The sequence below is a fragment of the Amblyraja radiata genome, chromosome 10, assembly GCF_010909765.2.
Source record: "Amblyraja radiata isolate CabotCenter1 chromosome 10, sAmbRad1.1.pri, whole genome shotgun sequence".
Lineage (NCBI taxonomy): Eukaryota > Metazoa > Chordata > Chondrichthyes > Rajiformes > Rajidae > Amblyraja > Amblyraja radiata.
The window spans coordinates 35124248-35148756 of record NC_045965.1 but is presented as its reverse complement, the minus strand read 5'-3'; the positions used below and the strand labels follow the sequence as shown (position 1 = coordinate 35148756).

The 24509-nt window shown below is 39.2% G+C and overlaps 1 protein-coding gene across 1 annotated transcript in view; it reads right to left on the bottom strand.

Moving 5' to 3' along the window:
- nfia (nuclear factor I A) overlaps positions 1-2661 on the bottom strand; it is a 508421-nt gene extending 505760 nt beyond the window's left edge. Inside the window, exon 1 of the mRNA XM_033028530.1 lies at positions 2336-2661. Coding sequence (XP_032884421.1) covers positions 2336-2344 — 9 coding nt within the window. The 5' untranslated portion in view covers positions 2345-2661. The remainder of the gene's footprint in view (positions 1-2335) is intronic.
- Between the last annotated feature and the right edge of the window lie 21848 nt (positions 2662-24509).

Genomic DNA, 24509 nt, shown 5'->3' with positions numbered 1-24509 from the left:
CTGCGCAAATGACCCATATGTAACACTGAGTGATAAACCATTGGTCAGGCACCACGCATGCGCCATCACTGCAATGCACTTTGGGTCTTGTAGTCTTTGTTCCTGTTCACTGCGCAACTCCGCTTTAAGAATGTGTAGGAAGGAACTGCAGATGTTGGGTTACACCGAAAACATGCACAAAATGCTAGAGTAACTCAGCGGGCCAGGCAGCATCTCCGGATAGAAGGTCACCCATTCCTTCTATCCAGAGGAGCTGCCTTGCCTGTCCCGCTGAGTTACTCCAGTATTTTGTGTCTGTCCACTTTAAAAATAATGTCTGAGGCTGTGTATCACATCGCCACAATTTCCATTACCGTAGATTGTGAAAGATATATTAATTTATGTTAGTGAGCCCATATTTCTAAACAAATAGACATGCTCTGAAGTGTGCAAGTTTTAGTGTGCAATTGGGTTGAAGGTGTGTGTGTTTTTAACTGATGAAAAGCGAGTAGGGTAGCTCGCACTTTGAAGAAATTATCACGAGATTAGGTGCAGCTCTGAATTAAAAATTACAAATCGAAACCAGAACTGAAATGCAGCGGAGTGAAAACATATGGGTGGAAGGTTAGGACCTCATCACAATGCAAAATATTCCAACATGTTGCAACCACAACCCTTGTTATCCATTAAACTTTCCAGTGTGTTAGCAATGTAGCAATAACTGGGAAACGTTGCATGGATTCTTTTCCAGTAGCACGTGTTTGTTCAATTATTCTCAAATATATACGCATCTTGGTAATGGTGGGATTCAAGACGTGTGAACTGGTTAATTTGGATAGTACTGTTGTAGTTTCTACTTAATGGCATATTGGTTAATTTTGTTAATTTTCAAGACATTTATCTTAAAGGAAATTTATCTTAAAATATTTAAAGTTCTATGTTACAAATGACATGAGTGCACATAAGTTTCATTCCAAGAACACTCAGAAATTCAATACTCGACGTTGGTGAAACATAGTGTATTCCTAGAATGTTAAGGAGATAATGTAAAGCCTGGTTATGACTGTCAGTAGTATGGAATGTGCATGCTCCACGGCAATGCAGAAAACGCATGGACAAAGCCTTTCATTGTAGTGCCAAGAAGATGATGGGAATGCAAAGAGAAAGTCATAACACCCGCCATTTCTGCACTTGGATTGGCTATCATAGAAAACATATACAAGTCAATTCAAAATACACAGCGATTTAAAGGGAAACCACTCCAGGGACTATTCCTCGCCCATCATCCATATCCTTGAGTTCACTTGCTGCGGAAATCCCTGTGGCTATGGTCGCGTTAAAATCCTTTAATACCTTAGAAAATAATTGTATCTGAAAATATGCAACCTTGCAGCAGATTTGATCCAAACATTACCATGATTTCCACTACCCCTATTCAAATAGCCCCCTACTTCTGAAGGCAAGAGAAGGTACCAACTGTCTTATTTACCTATCAAAACTATGGATCTGGTCCTTTACACATAACCCCATTGAAAACTAATGGCCATTTAAAAGTCACCATGCAAAGCCAAAGCAAGTGGGCAACATAATATTCATGCAAATTATGTATAATTGCAAACGTTATGTACAATTAAAACACGGTGCAAGTTATTTATTTCGTGATTGTTTCTTATCTCATTTAAGGGAATTACAAAAGAGAAAAGCACTTTTGCTAAATTGATTCTTTTATGTAAAAATATATATTGCACGTGTATTTTGGGCTACCCGGTGGGAAACCTTACACGTAACCTTACACAGCTCGCACTTAGTAAATTGATTGATCCAGCTTTAGCACTGTACACATTGAACTACAGTTCCCAACAAACCCTTCCAAAGTATCCTATTGCAAATAAACCAAACTTGATAGCGGAAACTCCAGCTAGAACACACCGATTGGCGCAGCGCAGCGCGAGGATGTTAATGAAAATTTCAATTGGTAGAATGATCTGCCTATCATGTCGGTTCAAGTTCACGTCTCGGCTGAGCGTTTGAAGAAAATGGTTTTTGAGACTAAATCACACGTCTCGACATAGAGAGCGCGCAACATTTTTTTTGCCTGCTCTTGCACCAAGCAAGCGACGGGGGGAAATTGCCAAGCTCAGCGCTTTCTAACAGCCCCGATCTTGGCCCAATAATTGACATTTTCTACATGGACGCAAACTGGAATTTATAAAAAAAATAGACATCTGCTGTTAAATATCAGGCTGAAACATTATTAAATATACTTTAAAATATCCCTAAATATTTTGCATTCAAATTTAGAATATGCTATTAAAATGATATTAAATTGAAATAAAGTTCATTATGTATCACGTACCATCGCCATGTAAAGAATACGTGACAAACTTTAAATTGTTCAGACGTTTAGCTTCATTGTTGTCGTCTTTTTGTTGATTATATTTTGGTTTTAATGTATAAACTGGGGACCGTTGCAAACCGGAAGCGAAACCATGCAAAAGCCGCTGCGAAAAAAAAGTCGGCGAATGATGCCCGAGGGTTTTTTTTTTGTTTCCCAAGAAGAAGCCCTTTTGAAAGCGTTCCAAGATCGCTCACATTTCTCTGGCTCTGTGCTGATGGCGAAAGAGCACTTTTGTGGAGCGCCCTGAGAAGTTGCAATCGATTTGCAGTCCTTAGTGTTTATTTCCGCATCGGTATTTGCATAGAAACCACGCACGGAGCAGACCGCACGTTTGACCAATAAGCGTCCAGTATCCCGGGAGACGTAAGTCGCGCGAGCGTCTGGCCTGGGATTCCATTCCCGGGCCGAGGTTCTGTTCCATCACCGATCAGATCTGCACGGCGTGAAGCTCCTTTCATTTAATATACTGAAGGCAATTGTAATGTGCTGTGATATTTTTTTTTGAATAGCAGAATTAGGTAAGGAAGCATGATAGATTTTTGTTTTCCCCTTTGTAACTTGTAGGATTTGTACGTTTCATCTACCCGTTTATTTCCTTGCGCAGTTCAAGAGATCTCGGCCTATTTCTATTTCGCGTTTTATAACAAACATGGTCCATTGACCCGTTATCCCTAAGCATAAAGGAGTATTTCACAAATAAATATGCAATCTGCTTGCCAAGAAAAGTAGAGATGTACCGAGGAATATTTACTGGGATATTACTGACCTTTGTAGGGTTTGTAACTGAGCTTGTATGAAAAATGGCATTTTTGTCAGGACTGGTGTACTCAAATGGCAACAGTTACTACAGGGGAGAAATAATGGTAACTCTTGTTGAAAAAATATCGACACAGATAAGAGAATGAGAGTGTACTGCATTTGAAATTTATAAGGGAACGCAGTTGTATTGTAAGCATGATTATTAAACAATGATCTTACTTTAGAAGCACGATGTACTCCTTTAAACTATCCAATAAAGATTGTGCTTCACATAATGTGTTATTTATTTTACTATTTCTATTAGGAATTAAACCCTCGCATTCCAATGCTGAGTTCATTATCCCAAACAGGTGTCGTATTATTCACGCACATATCAATAACAGTATTTTTAGATATTAATGCATATGCCCGATTTATTGTACTATTACTGAGACTATCACCAAAGGACAAAATACTTTGAAGTTATATTTTAAGTTGGACCATCTGCGTAAATCAAATAGGTGTGTTGACTCGGTGATTATTATATCTTCACGCATTATAATTCTGCACTTCCCACACGAACTGGATGATATTGACAGTTGCGGTCGTAACTTAAATCACCTGTCTAGGCCTCTGTCCTGATTATTTCAACACACACCATCCGCAAGTGAAGGTTTTATAAATATTATTCAAGTGCTTCTGTTACAACAATTGTGATATTCTGGTTTTGCAGCGGCTTAACCATAAATTGATAAAAAGCAGGCATCAAAAAGATAATCATATTCAATAGTTCAAACTTAATCGAACATGCACCTATTGATTTTTGGCCGTCAGTTTATTGGAAACGTTTGATTCATTTGGATATGTGTGTACACGTCAAATGCCGAGTTTTTCTACCAATATACTGTGCATTTACAGCGTGCAGTGCGTTGAAATTGAATGCATCTTGCCGTTGAACACAATTGAGAGTGTGACGCAAGTAATAAATATGGAAAACTTCGTTCCAAATGACACCTCTCGATGTCTTGGGATTGAAAACATTTAAATATTTAATGGGCGTTACTTTTTTTTTAAATCATTTATGATTTATTGTAAATAGAAAGATTGAATATACTTACAATATTAACATACACAATAATCGAACTAATATATTTCATTCAGATGCACATCTCTTGAGATAGACATCATGTGCAACCTCATTGCACCAATCATATTCCAAACTGTAACAAAGCTCAGCTTGTACATTACCCGCAGACAGGGACAATGTCTTGGATTTATGGTGCTGGTTGATTTGGACATACCACAAATAAATAGACTGTTGCAGCGTTATATTTGACACATAGCTGCACTTCCGAAGCAGTCGATGTTAAAGGTCACAGATTTTCCCATAGGTTTTTATTTACATTTCACGAGTTTCACTAACACGAAAGGTATAATTTGCTTGGCGAGTACTAATTAACCCAATCACAACTGCGGTATTCGGAAATATATTTCATCCGTTGTCTTTAGTAAAATTCCCAAATGAAGACTGCAGTCTCGATCAACAGCAGGAGCAACCACCCCGAGGAACTTTAAAAAATACAGTGGATCGACAATCATTTACGTGATGACAAAGTTCGCAAGCTTTCGTGCTCCTATTTCAAAAGTGTCACATTGACATTAATCAGATAACTTTTTGTTTAGTGTGAATTATCCCTAACACCGAAGGGGTCGCAATGTCTAAGAAAATGATCCGGCTCATTATAAATAAAGTCGTGTTAGGTGAAAAAAATAAAGTCTCAACAAAACTAGACGCCGCGACAGCACGTACAAAGCGATCTGACGTTTACTGAAAGTGATCACAATGCAAAACCTGCTGGATTTTTTGTTAATTACAACATTGATTCATTCTAATACAAAGAACCGGTGTATTTCCCCACTAATTATACGAATACATCTCACTCGCGGAGATGTCCATATTGATTTGGCGCTGCAGATATTGATTTGAAGGCATTCTAGAACAGGGAGTGTGGAAGAGAAAGTCTTTGTATATTATTCCGCCGCTTTTTGCAAAGCAGAACATTAGGAACCCAAATCTCGTGTTAACACCGTGCAGTACCACAACTAGAGGGCTCTAATAGCAACAACAAAGGGAGATTTTCTGATTTTGGAAAATGCTGGGAGAGAGTTGAATGCCCACCCCCACTTACAATGGTGCGCTCCACCGAGTTGCGATTTTTTTGCCCCATACTGTTGCAACATTTTGCATTACTCTCGAAATATCAACTTTACAAGCAATGTTCGGAAGCAACGTGGAGAAAAAAAGAGTAGGTCTAAAATAAAGTTTTTTAAAGATGTACTTTTTTCACTCTTTCAATACTTCTGCGAAGTGTATATTCGATAGCTTTCATGCAGAAATGGAGCAGAGAGTTTAAAGCATATTTACAAATGCCATTCAATCTCCCATAAATTCTGAAAAATATGATCACACTAAGGAGTGATGAAGTCGTTTACAATAATAGCTCTTAACCGTCACGGATATGGGGAATATATGTAAATACACCAAGAAGAGGACTGCACCATTACTTTGAATGTTAACCAAGAAGTTCAACGTGTTCATTCTGGTGCGCACATTACAATAGGCATCTTTGTCTACAACCACACGCACTATTAGACGGAATAATACATATAAGATTTTTAAAACAATATAACATTTTCATGAAAAGAGGAGAAAATATTTTTTTCAGGCTTTAAGTTGAACTCGCAGTTTTAAAAGTTGCGTTCTGTATTCATGGTTCTTCTGATTTTCGATCGTGTACTTTTACGATTTAGAAGTCCGATACTTCGCTTATAATCAAGTGTCGCGTTTTATAGGTTCGTGAGAACTTCCGTCGTTTTACGCTTTTTTATTCCACGAGTGTTACATATTTTTATGTTTTTCGTGGAGTCGCGTGAGCATGTTCACCTTTACATTGTCCACTTCGTGTTAACTTCTGAAAAGATCAAAAGACACAGCACAAAAAGGTTTCATCATGGTTATGATGAAGTTAAATCTATATCCACTCGCTATTCTCCCGCACGTTCAACATTAACCAAAAATAATAGAATTCAAAAGAATACTTAGATATATTCCTCTTTGAGCCTTTACAGATTTGTTTAATGAATTGGCTTGCGCACCTGCATTATCATATTTAAAATAAATAATAAACCTTAGATTTCTGTTAACGTTTCCGCTTAATATAAATTTTACCGTTTAAAAAAAAAATTAGACTCATTTTTTTCCGAACGTAATTTTAGGTTCTCTAATTTCCGACTAACTGTAAATTGGCGCTGAAGCAACTTTCATTATTTTAATCCTCAGCCAAGTTGCGAGTTTATTTTTGAATACTTGAAAAGTTAATTATTTCTGTGCACGCACGACTCCAAGAAAGGGTGCAATATTTTATTTTACATACGCTATCGATCGGTGGTGCAAAACGGACACCAGTTTGTTCTGAAATCCTGAGCTAAACGTAAATTAAATATATATTGAACCATCCCTGGTAGCATTGCTAGTCTATGCAGAATTTATGCTCGATTTGGTTTTACGCAAGATTATGTTCATAAATAATAGAACATGTTTGCTGTTAATTACATATCAAACACAAGCACTCAATCACCAACCAATTCTTAAATTGTATGTCAAATAATAATATTAAGCCCACTAATGACTCACGAGTATAAGTGATTTAGATTAAAACAATTAACTCCAGAAAGATCATGTATTTGTCAATTTACGGACGATTTAGCACATGCGAAATTATCTACTGGTTCACAAATCAATACGAACCTTTTCTCATGGTGTCAAATACAAACCAAATGTGATTTACGTTTCAAAGAGAAAATATCCATGTTCAAATTGAGTCGGTGTAGTGAACGATTTCAACATATGATCGAATGGGAAATATTAAAAGTTATGTGTTCCTTAAATAAAGTTCACATTTGCGACCTTCAAACAACCATATATGGTTATATAATTAGCTGTCTGCAAAAAGAAGTTTGAAGACTCGATATTTAGATCTGCATTAATTAAATGAAAGATTGCATTGGTAACTATATAATTTTGTTATTAATTCTGCTAGGTTTCCTTGTTCAGACATTTGTTTGGAAGATTATTATTTAACACTTGCCAACATGGCTATGAATTATGCAACCTCTGATTGTGTATTGGCGCTCTTCAACAATAGTTACAAATGTTCAATCTTCCATAATAAACGGAACTATGACTAATAAATGATCTTCGATATTATACTCCTTTCATGAGAGCTAAAATTAAAAATATCCATTTAAAACTCTTGGCGGAATTTTGCATCTTGCTGTCTTTATTTTTGACGGAATTCATTCGAATTTATTATTTCTCAGTTTCCAGATCTGCACATTTCAGAAAATAATTTTCATAAGTGGGTAATAAAATAATATTTGAAAATTAATCCCCAAATTCAAAGATGAGCAGATTCATTTATTTATTCTTTAAATAAGACGAACAGATGACCATAAGAGGGAGGGGTGTGACAATGCCAATTGAGGTATTTATTCACCAACAGAATGTGAATCGATTTTAACCACGAGGTAAGAACTAATTTTAATTCTGCAAACTTCAAAACCTAAACAATAAAACAATTGTGACAAGTCATGACTGTTGCAAAATTGATCTGTGATCCATTATGAAAAACTCGGAGGTAAGAAAAAATGTGAAGTCCAATATTTAAAAAGTGAAATATGGAAACGCCTTGAGGGTGTTGATAGTAAAACCCACCAGATCAAATTTCAGAAGTAGACAAAATATTTAAATATGTATTTATTGGGGGTTTTTTCGTTCATTCAAAGACAATTTTTAAATTAGTTTTTAGCAGCAGGAGATTGAGGATACATAACCATTTTTTAACCAAAGAGGAATGGCCAAATTTAGCTTTTTGGATAAACCTCTGATTTCAATGTATACCCCTACAAGTAGCACTGACAAGTTTATAATAACTTGGTGCTGGAATTACATGAAAGTTATTGCAACATTCAAATGTGCTTGCTTTCAAAAATACTGGGACTAATATACCGGGTAATCTAAATATCAATATGGCACTGTATTCCAGACGACTACTTCTAATAATAGTTAGGAACAAACAATGAAGCAGCAGCTACATTATACATTTCTATATTTATTTTCTTCATAATTTGTCGCAATATCAAACTACATCCACCGGGACATTACTTACAGTGACGCTAAAAATATACAAACAGCATGTTTTAATCTACACCCGCGGCATTACACTGTTAATATTCTTCCAATACATGTACGTACTAATTGTATAGTTTATCAATGCTACTCTAGCTCATTTTCGTTATTTTTCGTCGTGGTTAACCTATAAAATCAAGAATAAAAAGCGGATTTAGTTATCTGATCTCAGGTTTCGACTAAAATTGGATGAGACACGAAATTGTTCCAATTATACAATTAAGTTATTTTGTTATTCACGCTAATACTTTTCACATTTAAATGTGTCTGCTGAACGCTTGGAGATGGGAAGTTGCGCACTAGATTAGTCCATGATTACCACCTCCGATACTTTACTGCCAACATCGAAAAAGTGATGAGCATGTGCCCCAACCTGCCTGTATCATAATCGGAGTTAAAGTAAATACACTTGATTTAATTATTTCATTTTATTTCGTTTATTTGCTTCGTTTAGTTATTTTTTTCATGTCGATATTGAATCAGTACGTTTAGAAATAGTTTAGCTGCTCAGGATCAGAAAAAAAACACATTCGAACTGAGAAGGGATTTAATGTACCTGATACAGAATGAGACGACAGGTGAATATTTTAGGCATTTTTCTATAACTATTTTTTCATTTGAAAATTAATCGTTATATTTAATAAAACCACTGTATGTAAATCCGACATTTCATGATGAAAGGAAAACGAGTTGTTAATATTACAGTAGTATGAATAATTCCACTGACGTCTTGCTAAACTATTCCAATAAAGAAAAAAATTGGAATAGTTTAGCAAGACGTCAGTGGAATTATTATACTACTGTAATATTAACAACTCGTTTTCCTTCCATCATGAAATGTCGGATTTACATACAGTGGTTTTATTAAATATAACGATTAATTTTCAAATGAAAAAATAGTTATAGAAAAATGCCTAAAATATTCACCTGTCGTCTCATTCTGTATCAGGTACATTAAATCCCTTCTCAGTTCGAATTTACATACAGTGGTTTTATTAAATATAACGATTAATTTTCAAATGAAAAAATAGTTATAGAAAAATGCCTAAAATATTCACCTGTCGTCTCATTCTGTATCAGGTACATTAAAGGATCGTTACAATTAGACTCCCAATCAAATGTCAGGAAATAATAATAGATTCAAACTAGCTACAGACGGGGAAAAAACGATGGCGAATGATTATATCAAAACCTCAACACACACTATCAAAATAAAAGACTAGCGCGCAGGTAGCAGCAAAAAAGTATCAAATTAAAACTGTGAAACACCAACATTCAGATTGTTGAGGAACTTTCAGGCCACGATGTCCAGCAATACATTTTATTTAAAAAAAAAAAATTGTTGTCTAAATATTGCACAATGCAATTTATAAATTATTTTTCATAAAAATCTCGATTATTATAATTAACTGAGCAACCAGTATGAGAGTTCGGTTACACTGGTCTGCAGTTAATCTTATTTAACTACAGTATATTGTAGATTATATTTAGCGTCCAGTTACTTGGGGAAACTTTGGGAGCACCTGAAACAGTGTTCGTTGCAGGTCATCATTACTCCAAGATAATGTTTAACAGTATTTCCTTGCGGCAAATATTAAAATAAAGAGCTTCTGCTCCTATTACTAATTATGAATAAGGTTTTATGCGCTGGATACCAACCTGCAATGCTTTATTTACAATCTGATGGGTGTTTATTTGAACACATAATTTTTAAATGTTTAATTTTATACTGATGTTATATTTTATTTACATGAATACAATAGCTTTCGTGGAATAATCTGTAATACATCTGGTTCAATCTCAGGACAATTATTCTTAACCATACTTAAATTAAAAAAAACAGAATATACAAGTTCTGATATTATTTAAAGACCGTGGAAAATTCGAACGGTCTCCATTTTTACGCTTTCTTCACTATTTTGATATCACAGGTGGATCCTTTTTGTATGTAGTTTCTCAATATCTATTTTTAAAATATCTGACGCATTATATTTCTTTGTGGGGAAAAAAAGTATTCTTTAGTTTAGAGATGTTTCAGAACACAGAGCATAGGATGCTTTTACCAAAATGTTTTTTTTGGTAAAATACAGTTGGTGCCATTCGTTACGTTGCTATTATTGATCTGATTTGGTCAGCTTTTGAATGCCATCTAAATGCCACTATCCACACTTTTGCCAGTAAAAATGTGCACATTAAAATCTAAATGGAAAGTTGTGCACGCTGTCCCGAATATATTCAAATACAAACCTACGTCCTGTAATTTAAATTTGCGTAATAGCGTCAGTGTTGATATTAAATATATGCCCCCCCCCCTCCCCCCATGCACAAATAGATACACGTCAGCTATTCTCGCAAGTCTATCACATTGAAGATCCTATAACTTCTGATATTTTTTCATACCTGAAATATTACATAATTTAATTCAGGCTGAATGGTATAATGGTGTTTCTGCAATCAATTTTAAAGCAAATTATTATAAACCAAAAGTAGAAGCATTTGTTAACACCACAGATGCAGTGAGGTCAAAGAACTCTTGCAATACGACAATATGGCTTTTTAATTGTGTAGGGGTAAATTAAGTCGCAAATTATCTTGAATAAGAGCATAAGCGGGTATTAGGCGGAATTGCCCGCATTCATTGCTGTTTACAGATTGCATATAAAAAACTATCCGAATTAACGAATGCATGTACTATTTTCAAAGAGAGATTATGGGTAAGTTAAATAATAACATTATAAATGCGGTATATACTAGACTTATCCAGAAATACCTAAAATTTAGAATTACATCTGGTATACATTTGATATATTCTGTTGATACATAAAACCGCCGACCACCGAGAGTATATTTGGCGGGTTTATTGGCAATCTTTGAAATGTTGATGTATTTTGATATTTTGTAACTTGTAGTTATAATTTAATTTCCTGCAATGGAGGAATTTGATAAACCCTTTATATTTGACCAGAACAGAGAGCTGATTTCATATTTGGGTTACGCGTTTTAGTAATTTGTCCAATTGTATTTTTTCTTTGCAAGTTATTGAGAGTAAAGTATTGCATTTGGAGTTGTGGGGGCATTGATAAGGGAATTGTTTTATGTTGGATAGCTTGGTTATATAATAATAGATATTACTTTAGCTTTTTTTCAGTTGTGATTGCCCAATTTCCGACCTATAAAGATAGACTTACAGGTAAAAATCCACGTGTCCATGAGACTTTGCTCATTTAACATGGTAGTGCGGTAATAAAAACAGTGAAGTGGTTCGGAATTTATTTATAATTCGAGAGCCAGAGCGCCCCTAAGAGGCAGAGACAAATTCGCAGTACTGCACATTACAGGAATGGTGCGGGACTAATCCTGGTGTGGGAGGCTGGGGAGAGGAGTGGGTTTTTTTTTGCTTGTGAACGTGCGTGTATTGTGTGCATGTGCGTGTTCACATGAACATGAAAAGAATATGTGCTGATGTGGGAGGCAGTGTTTGTGTGGGTATACGGGGGATTGTGTGCGCGAAAGAAAGAAAGGCATGTTTACGCCTGTGTGTTTGAGAGTGTACAAGAGAGGAAATGTGATGTGTACGTGTGGGAGCCAGGGAAAGCTTGGACGTTTGCTTGGGTAGGCAATGGGGGCGCGCCCGCGTGTGTTTGCGTGGGCCTGTCCGCTGGTGCGCGTCCTCGTGTGTCTAAGTGCATGCGTTTTTAGAAAATGTACACGCCCGAAATCGTGAAAAAAATCTTTGAAATTAAGGTCGTCTTAAATGGAAGTGGCTGTCAGTGTGTATTAATGATTGCCACATGAGTGGCTATATAGTATGAAGGTATATATTTGCAGTGGGAAAGTGTGCACATTAATATGAATGAGTGGATGCCACCCTTCATGAATGAATGTGTGTGTGGCTGAGTGAGAATGCGACAGTTTGAGTCGGCGACTGATACCAGGCTGTTCTGAAACCGCTGGCCTCAGCTGTATCTGAGGGCGTAGTACTTACTCTGTGCTCCAAAGCATAGATCTATTTCACGCGAAAGATGGACACAAAAAGTTGGAGTAACTCAGAGGGACAGGCAGCATCTCTGGAGAGAAGGAATGGGCGACGTTTCGGGTCGGCTTCTCTTCGGCTTAAACCAGCATCAGTTCCTTCCTACACAGATCTCTCATGCTATTCTTTTAATGACAAGAGAGCAGGGACCCGTGTATCAGTTGCTGGCATTAATCTACATATTAGCTCTGAACCTTTCCAGGTGAACTGTTAAGACGTGACAAGAGTTGTACTGATCTGGATAGACACAAGATGCTGGAGTAACTCAGCGGGTCACACTGCATTTCTGGAGGAAAGGAATTCCATTCCTCCAGAGTTGCTGCCTGACCGCTGAGTTACTCCAGCATTTTGTGTCTATCTTCGGTGTAAACCCGTATCTGCAGTTCCTTCCTACACGTGTACTGATCTGGATACCGAGTTTTAATACTACTTCGCTACTACACGTACTTTGTCGGGAAAATGTGGTGTGACAGTGTGTATGAATGCCGGTTGACGATATACAACTAGCTACTGTATATGCCCGATTTTGTGTTTACTCGTGGAACGATGCTTCACTTCTCAGTGTTTCATTTTGTATTATCTGCGGTTCAGCATCCGACCCAGCTCCAAATTACACTAAAATGAAGCTTCCCAACAAGCGGTCGGACCTGGAATGCGCTGTCAGGGTTCATGGTAGAGGGAGATACGAGAGTGGTGTTTAAGAGGCGTTTAGACGCAGGGATTGGAGAGAGATGGATCATGTGTAGACGGAGCAGATTATGTTTTTCTTGGCATCGTGTTCGACACAGACATCTTGGCCGAAGGGCCTATTCCTGTGGTGCACAGTTACACGTTCTATCGGTGAACTCACCATGAACGCAGTACACATTCAGTATAAACGCAAAGTTCCATGGTAAACATTATATTCGTTAAAAAAAAAGTTCTACGGGTTGTTTTCTCTCCACAGTTCTGAAATTATACATATAGGTTTATATACACAGTCATGTCCTTGTCTACTTCAAAAAAACTGCGAAATGCGCAGACTTCTTCTGTTGCCAGTGTTACTGAAATCTGATGACTTACCAGTAGTTAGAACAAATACGAGTTTGACACATGTTAACTGCAACTTAAAACTTTTCCACGTGTGTGTGTGTATGTTAGTTAGTCAGAGAGAGAGAGAGGGTGGGAGGGGGGGGGGGGGGGGGGGGGGGGGGCGTATGGGAGGCAGATAAATCAAGTGTCAGTTTTTACGAAGAAAGTTGGTTTGCCTTACATTCACTTTATCACATATGACGTGTTCATTGCAATGCTGACCAATTTAGATGACAATGACAGTTGGGGTCAATTTACAAACACTAGTGTGGGGGTGGGGGTGTGGTTGGGGGTGTTGGGGTTAAGATTGGTTTTCCACAAGAAACACTGTATTCGGAAGCATTTCACTGGTTGTAACGCGTATTTAGGCTGCAGGCCATGAAGGGGGACACATAAATTCAGGTTTATTTTAGTTAACGAGATGAACACCAATTTCGTTTACTGTTCTTTGGCACTGCTAAGAACAAAGTGCATGAGGAGTTTAGCCCAGGAGTCATTACTATGGAGTGTGTCATCTCTCTCCACAAAAACAACGACACTGTTCATCTGCATGAAGATAAGTTACTGGCATGGAAAGTAAACTGTCCTTTTGCAGTTTCCTTTATATTCCATATTTGTTTGTAGAGTGACCTTTCTGATCCACTACAAATATGCTCCGTTACATTCAGTTACATTACATTACTTATCGGCCTATTTCGATGGGCCAGTTAGGTTGATTCCATCATGTTCGTGTCTTCATCAACAATAATGAGCTTATGTGGGTACTTCTGGTTATTATGGTAAAGTCCCACGATCCAATGAAACTAAAAGATGACAATAAGAACCAACAAGAGTCCCACAAAACCGAAATATACCTCATCGGAGGTATAAGCATGCAGGACGAGATGTGTAGGGAGGAGCTGCAGATGCTGGTTTAAACCGAAGATAGGCACAAATGCTAGAGTAACTCAGCGGGACGGGCAGCATCTCAGGAGAGAAGGAATGGGTGAAGTTTCGGGTCGAGACCCTTCTTCAGACTAGTCAGGGGAAAGGGAAACGAGTGATATTGACCATGATGCAGAGAGATATAGAACAAATGAATGAAAGATTTGCTAAAAAAAAAGTAAGGATGATAAAGGAAACAACAATGGCCTGTTTCCTTTATCATCGTTAGTTTATCATCATTACTTTTTTGCATGTCTTTCATTCATGTGTTCTCTATCTCTCTACATCACCGTCTCTATCTCTAGTTTCCCATTTGCACTGACTCTAGTCTGAAGGGTTTCGACCCGAAACATCACACATTCTTCTCAGGTGATGCTGGCTGTCCCTCTCAGTCTGCGGGAACCTCGTGGTTGCGAAGGGAAAGATAACGGCCTATTTTCCGATGCCCCAACGGAGGAATTGACGAATTTCGCAAACTCCGAGGGGAATTGGCCAACGTCCAGCGATCGTTCTGCGATCAATACGGTTTATTGTTTTAGAAAATGATATGTTTGCATATTGCAGTTGAATTGGCGGAACCCGTTGACACTGGGCTAACAGAATGATGCTGGGCAATCAGGAACATTAAATACAAAATCGTTGGAACAACGCTCGTGTAAATAAACAGAGAACCCATACCCAAATTTCACATAAATAAGCGCAGATTTTGGCCGAAAATTGAGCTTGATAAATAAACAGCGTGTGTTTCAAATCAGGAAACTCACATTTATGTAGTAGATATTGAAACATAATTACCCAGAAGAAACCTATCGCCGAAACAAATTCAGATGATTGTGGTTCCATCGTGTAATATTCTACCTCGACTTCCAATCAAGTTGATTTAAAGCATACCGGGACCAAATGAAGTATATATATTTTTTAGTAACTAAATGTAGAGTTCGTGATCGCTTACCACGGGAAACAATACGGGTCGCTGTGTTATCCTTTGTATCTGAGTTTTGATCACTCATTCTTTTCAAAACGACACCTACACTTCGGCGATGAAAGCAACGAACATCAGTAATGACATCAGCAGCTAATGCGCCCACTTGTTGTTCATTACAGCATCGACAGCTTACGATGCGGTTTGTAGGCACCACGTTCTAAGCCAGCAAACAGTTTTGGTGCAATTACTCAAAATACATTTTTTAAAACTGTTGTTTTAAGTCTAAGCACGTTTGACGAGGTAGCAATAACAGATAAATAACAGTAAATAAGTTATCGCCGTTTGCGCCGATGCTCTTAAAATGCAGCTTGGAGCGCGGTCCGCGTTTATCCTAACCCAATACACTGGTTCTAGGCTGCTTGCAGATAATGCTCAGATACAACAATTTTAACCTGCTGTCCGTTTAAATTATCTTTTCTTTTAAATTGTCACTTCCACAGCCTGGAATATTGATCCATAATTGAAAGACCTAAGCTTGGTGCGCCTTATGTTCGCGCATCAGTAAAAAATATACATGAGATTGTTGGATACAAAACTGAAGCAATCATTTTTTGATTATCTGCACCTATCCTTCAATGAACAATCTGAAACTTTTAATAACCCAATTGCCACCGTTTTGCCAAACATGTGCAATTTCACATCAACTGAAACGTTCATCATTGATCCGCGGTTAATGGTGTAATGCCCATCACACTTAAACTAGGCATTCAGTGTGATTAGAGAGAGAAAAAAAATCTAATGGAAAGAGTGATGGCATATTTCAAAGGTACGCTGACGGATAGTTAACTAAGTTGAGGATAGGGCAAGCATGTCGGTAAGGTTGACAGTAAGTGGCGCTCTTTTAACACTGCTAACAAATCATGTGGAAAACAAATAGGCTCATGGGTCATTTGGTTAGGGATAAATGCAGGCAGGAGAAAGGAAATACATGACAGATTCGAAAACTAATGTTTTGTTTAAGTTATTCATCACCAACTATTTATTTTAAGTTGGTTTTGGAAAAAATATGTATGGAAAAAATGCAGAGTTTTCTAGGTCCCATCAGAATTGCCATCCAGCACTCAAATAGCACCTTCTTTATCAACATCTATTGAAAGGAAAACATTGTCCCATAGTGGAAACAAATGAAGTTATTTGTATGATAATTTTGTAAAATGAGCAGAGGCACATATAGGGCAGAAGGAATTATGCAGTTTTGGTCCTAAATCTATGGCCAAGGTTCTTCCATGCTGAAGATAGACAAGGTGCTGAAATAACTCAGCAGCTCAGGCAGCAGGCCTGGAGAAAAAGGATGGCAATGTTTTGGCTCAGACTCTTCTTCAGACTGAAAGTTAACAGGAAGGAACTGGAGGTGGGAAAAGGGCAGAACAAAACAAGGTCAGTAACACATGACCAAGGAATGGTAGAACCCAGAATGGCCCATTGTTGGCTGCGGAAAAGGTGATAATGAAGGTATACAAGGATGCGAACAGTGGAACTAGTAGGTTAACCAAGGGAGGCGAGTGGGAATGCTGGGTTACTTGAAATGAGAGAAATCAAAATCATAGTGTCGAGTTGTAAGCTGCCCAAGCGAAATTTGAGGTGCAGTTCCACCAATTTGAGTGTGGCCTCATTTTGACAGTGGACGAGGCTCAGGACAGAGAGGTCAGTGTGGGAATGGGAATGGAAGTTAAAATGTTTTGAAACCAGGAGATTGCGTAAGCCAAAGCGGACTGAGTCAATATATTGGATCCCACACTGCGAACAAAGGATACAGTAGATGAGGTTGGAGGAGATGCAAATGAACCTCTACCCCACCTCAGCTCAGGTATGTGCTCCTATATATTGGCCAGTTCCCTCACCTCTTCTACTTTCAATCTGAAGAAGGTTCCTGACCCAAAACATCACCCATACTTTCTCTCCATAAATGCTGCCCAACCTATTGAGTTACTCCTGACCTTTGTGTCCATCTTCAGTATAAAACAGCATCTGCAGTTCCTTTCTACACATTCTTCTATGCTGAGCCTTGAGTGCATGTCCTTCTCTCATTTCTGTCTACTTTCTACACTAGATTGACCTGTTGCTTTTCAACCTTCTTTCCGCAAATCTGCTGACCACTTAACTTCTTGGGATCCAGGCATGACGATATCATAAATGGGTTTTGATCTCTTTTGGGTATCCATCTATACTTAGTTTGGAGTCTTCTATGCAATGACAATCGAAGTGCTCATCTGGACATTTCTTAAATGTTGTGGGACAATTTGTACTCCTCAATCAGTGCTTTGCAGATTTCAATCAGTCTCTAGCGTAATAACTGGAACTGTATGCTTCACCCAAGGCCTAACCAATGGTTTATAAAGTTGCATCCTCAACTCTCTGCTTTTCTATTATATGCTCTGGTTAATAAAGGCAAGTATCACATTTACTTGTTTTATCATCTTGTCTACTTGTGCTGCCACCTTGAGGGATTATTGAACTTGTATATCCACAGTTCCTCAAAGCTCCCTTAGGCCTGATCATCCCATTGTGCATTTCCTACCCTTATTAGTTGCCCTTAGAATTTTGATTTTTTTTTTAAATCAGCTAGCTGGAGTATGCATAGGATGATAAATTTACTGGCTATTGTAAGTTCTCAGATGGGTATCCTAAGAGTTTTGGGCAAACACATGCATGTTCATCCAGAGTCACATTTTTAGTAGATGATTATTAGGGCATGGTGTTGTGTCCATGCTTTCCCCATCTCCTCCTTTTTCAGGGCTTTGGTGATTGGTGATGAGACAAAGGTGTAACCTATCTGTCATTTCTGTCAAAATACATCATTTAATTTACTAAGTGTTGGCAAGTATATGTCAAGGCTGGTTGCTTTACACCCTCACTTCATTAGTTAATCCACATTTTAAATATAAGGCTATTGTTATAGGAAATTTCAAAGTCATACAGTTTGTCTTTAATTTTAGATATTATTGTCAATTTTGTAATGCTTCGAGCTTGAAATAATATTGAAAAGGAAATGTAAAGTTGAAGCTAAATTACAGCTTTGTTGTAACCTTGAGGTTGACAGACTAGATGTAGGAAAGATGCTTCCTCTGGCTGAGGAATCTGGGCTCAGGAGCACTGTTTCGAAATAAGGAGGGGGATGGGCAGGGGTGACTATTTAGGATGGTGATGGGGAGAAAAGTCTTCACTCAGTAGATGCCGACTCTATAGAATAAGTCTTTACTCAAGGGGCAGTGGAGGCTCAGTTGCTATGTTCATTCAAAATATAGATCGATACGTTTCTGAACAGTAAAGGAATCAAAGGTTAAGAGGATTCTGTTAGAATATGGTGCTGCGGTGGAAGTTCAGCCATGAACTTAACAAATGGTGACATGAACACGAAGGACTTGATGGCCTACACCTGCTTCTATTTCTTATTTTCTTATGTTCTCTGCAGCCAGCAGCTGTTGGTAGTGCACTCTAATAAATTGGAATGTACACAATTAATGTGGGAGAGCCTAATTACAGTCCAACATAGACATCATAGGCACCGCATCTACTCAGACAGCAGAATCCCAGCATAATCAACTGCACTCTCGAGGATTAGCTGAGATCTTCAAGCAGAGATTTTAATGAAGAATTAAAATTATGCAAAAGACAATCCAGTAGATTAATCATACTTTTGTGAAATAAGAACATAAGAAATGAATGAATGAATGAATACGTTTATTTGCCAAGTTTGTACGCATACAAGGAATTTGCCTTGGTGCTCCGCTCGCAAGTAACAACACGACATACAGTAACAATTAAGAATGACACATAAAACATTAAACATTAATAATAAAACATTATACTTTAAACATGTGAATGAAATAAAATACCAGAGCAAAAGGAAGCTACAGACTTTTGGTTATTGAGTAGAGCTACTGCTCATGGAAAAAAAGCTGTTTTTATGACTGGCTGTGGCGGCTTTGACAGTCTGGAGTCGCGTTCCAGAGGGAAGTGCTTCAAAGAGTTTGTGGCCAGGGTGAAAGGGCTGAGAGATGATCTTACCCTTTCGCTTCCTGGCCCTTGCAGTGTACAATTCTTCAATGGAGGGAAGGTTGCAGCCAGTAACCTTCTCAGCTGATCGGACGATTCGCTGCAGCCTCCGGATGTCGTGCTTGGTGGCTGAGCCAAACCAGACCATGATGGAGAAGGTGAGGACAGACTCTACGATGGCCGTATAGAATTGGACCATCATTGCCTGAGTCAGATTGTGCTTCCTCAGCTGCTGCAGGAATTACATCCTCTGTTGGGCCTTTTTGACTGTGGAGTCGATGGTGGCCCCCCATTTCAGGTCCTTGGAGATGATGGTTCAAAGGAACTTAAAAGACTCCACACATGTAACCATATAACCATATAACCATATAACAATTACAGCACGGAAACAGGCCATCTCGGCCCTACAAGTCCGTGCCGAACACATATTTTCCCTTAGTCCCACCTTCCTGCACTCATACTATAACCCTCCATTCCCTTCTCATCCATATGTCTATCCAATTTATTTTTAAATGATACCATCGAACCTGCCTCCACCACTTCCACTGGAAGCTCATTCCACACCGCTACCACTCTCTGAGTAAAGAAGTTCCCCCTCATGTTACCCATAAACTTCTGTCCCTTAATTCTGAAGTCATGTCCTCTTGTTTGAATCTTCCCTATTCTCAAAGGGAAAAGCTTGTCCACATCAACTCTGTCTATCCCTCTCATCATTTTAAAGACCTCTATCAAGTCCCCCCCTTAACCTTCTGCCCTCCAGAGAATAAAGACCTAACTTATTCAACCTTTCTCTGAAACTTAGTTGTTGAAACCCAGGCAACATTCTCGTAAATCTCCTCTGTACTCTTTCTATTTTGTTGACATCCTTCCTATAATTGGGCGACCAAAATTGTACACCATACTCCAGATTTGGTCTCACCAATGCCTTGTACAATTTTAACATTACATCCCAGCTTCTATACTCAATGCTCTGATTTATAAAGGCTAGCATACCAAAAGCTTTCTTTACCACCCTATCTATATGAGATTCCACCTTCAAGGAACTATGCATGGTTATTCCCAGATCCCTCTGTTCAACTGTATTCTTCAATTCCCTACCATTTACCATGTACGTCCTATTTTGATTTGTCCTGCCAAGGTGTAGCACCTCACATTTATCAGCATTAAACTCCATCTGCCATCTTTCAGCCCATTCTTCCAAATGGCCTAAATCACTATGTAGACTTTGGAAATCCTCTTCATTATCCACAACACCCCCTATCTTGGTATCATCTGCATACTTACTAATCCAATTTACCACACCTTCATCCAGATCATTGGTACATGACAAACAACAAAGTACCCAACACCGATCCCTGAGGCACCCCACTAGTCACCTGCCTCCAACCCGACAAACAACCATCGACCATTACCCTCTGGCTTCTCCCATTCAGCCACTGTTGAATCCATCTTGCTACTCCTGCATTTATACCCAACAGTTGAACCTTCTTAACCAACCTTCCATGAGGAACCTTTTCAAAGGCCTTACTAAAGTCCATATAGACAACATCCACTGCTTTACCCTCGTCAATTTCCCTAGTAACCTCTTCAAAAAATTCAAGAAGATTAGTCAAACATGACCTTCCAGGCACAAATCCATGCTGACTGTTCCTAATCAGACCCTGTTTATCCAGATGCTTATATATATTATCTTTAAGTATCTTTTCCATTAATTTGCCCACCACTGAAGTCAAACTAACAGGCCTATAATTGCTAGGTTTACTCTTAGAACCCTTTTTAAACAATGGAACAACATGCGCAGTACGCCAATCCTCGGGGACTATTCCCGTTTCTAATGACATTTGAAATATTTCTGTCATAGCCCCGGCTATTTCTACACTAACTTCCCTCAATGTCCTAGGGAATATCCTGTCAGGACCTGGAGACTTATCCACTTTTATATTTTTCAAAAGTGTCAGTACTTCTTTTACTTTGAAACTCATAGTATCCATAGCTACTCTACTAGTTTCCCTTACCTCACATAATTCAATATCCTTCTCCTTGGTGAATACCAAAGAAAAGAAATAGTTCAATATCTCCCCCATCTCTTTTGGCTCTGCAGATAGCTGTCCACTCTGTCTCTCCAATGGACCAATTATATCCCTCGTTATCCTTTTGCTATTAATATAACTGTAGAAACCCTTTGGATTTAGTTTCACCTTACTTGCCAAAGCAACCTCATATCTTCTTTTAGCTTTTCTAATTTCTTTCTTAAGATTCTTTTTACATTCCTTATACTCCTCAAGCACCTCATTTACTTCATGCTGCCTATAATTATTGTAGATCTCCCTCTTTTTCCGAACAAGATGTCCAATTTCCCTTGAAAACCAGGGCTCTTTCCAATTTTTACTGTTTCCTTTCAACCGAACAGGAACATAAAGATTCTGTACTCTTAAAATGTCCCCTTTAAATGTCCTCCATTTCTCATCTACATCCTTCCCATAAAACAAAATGTCCTAGTTCACTCCTTTTAAATCATTTCGCATCTCATCAAAGTTAGCCTTTCTCCAATCAAAAATCTCAACCCTAGGTCCAGTTCTGACCCTCTCCATAATTATATTGAAACTAATGGTATTGTGATCACTGGACCCGAAGTGCTCCCCAACGCATACCTCCGCCACCTGTCCCGTCTCATTTCCTAACAGGAGGTCCAGCACTGCCCCTCCTCTAGTAGGTACCTTTATGAATTGCTGCAAAAAACTATCCTGCACACATTTTACAAACTCCAAACCATCCAGCCCATTTACAGAATGTGTTTCCCAGTCTATGTGTGGAAAGTTGAAATCTCCCACAATCACTACCTTGTGCTTACTACTAATATCTGCTATCTCCTTACATATTTGCTCTTCCAATTCTCGATCCCCATTTGGCGGTGTATAATACACCCCTATAAGTGTTGCTACACCTTTCCCACTTCTCAGTTCCACCCAAATAGCCTCCCTAGATGAGCCCTCCAATCTATCCTGCCAAAGCACTGCTGTAATATCTTCCCTGACAAGCAATGCAACACCTCCACCTCTTGCCCCTCCAATTCTATCACACCTGAAGCAACGAAATCCTGGAATATTTAGTTTCCAATCACAGCCCTCCTGCAACCATGTTTCACTGATCGCCACAATATCATACTTCCAGGTGTCTATCCAGACTCTAAGCTCATCCACCTTTCTTACAATGCTCCTAGCATTAAAATATGCACATTTAAGAAACCCCCCGCCTCTTATTCTCTGTTTATTTCCTTTTTCTTCTTTCTCCTCTTGTGTCCGAGTGCTTCCCTTTTCTGCTTCCTGCCTCCCATTCTGTCTACTAGCTTTCTCTATTTGAGTCCCTCGCCCCAACCATTCTAGTTTAAAGTCTCCCCAGTAGCCTTTGCAAATTTCCCCGCCAGGATATTGGTCCTCCTCGGGTTCAAGTGCAACCCATCCTTTCTGGTCCCACATTCCACAAAAGAAGTCCCAATAATCCAGAAACTTGAATCCCTGCCCTCTGCACCAGTCTTTCAGCCACGCATTTATCCTCCACCTTGCTCCATTCCTACTCTCACTGTCGCGTGGCACAGGCAGTAATCCTGAGATTGTTACCTTTTTGGTCCTTTTCCTTAACTCTCCTCCCAACTCCCTAAATCATCCCTTCAGGACCTCTTCCCTTTTTTTACCTATGTCATTGGTACCTATATGTACCACGACCTCAGGCTCCTCTCCCTCTGATTTCAGGATATCTTGGACGCGTTGAGACACGTCCGAGACCTTGACACCAGGGAGGCAGACCACCATCCTGGTCTCCCGACTGCGTGTTGTGTGGTGTGTAACTGTGGTGTTGTTGATGACGAGTGGGGGGAGGGAAGGGGGAGCTCTCCTAAAGTCTACTATCAATTCCACTGTCTTAAGAGCATTGAGCTCCAGGTTGATACAAAGGCACCAGGATGCCAGCTGTGTCACTTCCTGTCTGTAGGCAGATTCCTCCCCATCCTGGATCAGTCCAATCAGGGTTGTGTCATCCGCTAACATGAGAAGCTTGACAGAGGAGTCTGTGGAGGTGCAGTCGTTGGTATAGAGAGAGTAAAGGAGAGGAGAGAATATGCAGCCTTGCGGTGCTCCTATGCTGAGAGTCTGCGGGTCCGAGATGTGCTTTCCCAGCTTCACATGCTGCTTCCTGTTTGTCAGGAAGTTGGTGATCCACTGATAGAGGGGTTCAGACACAGTCAACTTGGAGAGTTTGGAGTGCAGTAACTCTGACACAATGGTGTTGAATGCAGAGGTAAAATCAACAAACAAAATCCTCGCATAGGTCCCCTGGTGGTCTAGGTGCTTTCAAGGGTCTTCATGACTACAGAGGTCAGTGCGACTGGCCTGTAGTCATTAAGACCAGTAATCCTTGTCTTTTTGGGTACAGGGACAATAGTGGAGAATTTGAAGCAGGCAGGGACAGTACAGGTTTGCAGGGACTGGTTGAAAATGTCTGTGTAGACCGATGCCAGTTGTTCGGCACAGAGTTTGAGAGTAGAGGGGGAAACATTGTCTGGTCTTGGAGATTTCCGGCTTTTCTGTCTTCTGAATAGCCTCTCCACCACCTCAATTGCTATTGTTGGTGATGGAGAAGTGGCCAGACTGATGTTGGGCAGCAAGGAGGGGGTGGGTAGTGGACGAGGGCCCAGTCTTTGCAGACTGGAGTCAGGCTGTAAGTAGATGTGAAGTGTTGGTTGGGGAGGGGGTACTAGGGTTAAGTTTCTGTTTATCGAACCTGCTGTAGAACTCGTTCAGGTTGTTGGTCAGCTGATGATTGTCCAAAGAGCGGGGGATTTTCCTCTTGTGGCTGGTGATTTCTTGCAAGCCCTTCCACAATGAAGAAGCGTCATTAGCTGAGAACCTGCTCTTCAACTTCTCAGAGTACCTTTCCTTGACAGCTCTGATTCCTCTTCTCAGCTTGTACTTGGCCTGCCTGTAGAGGTCTGCATCCCTGCTCCTGTAGGCCTCATCTTTAGACTGGCAGAGCTGTCTGAGTTCTGCTGTAAACCAGGGCTTGTTGTTGTTGAACCAGATCTGGGTCCTAGTGTGAATGTAAGTGTCCTCACAAAAGCTGACATATTATGTCACAGTGTCTG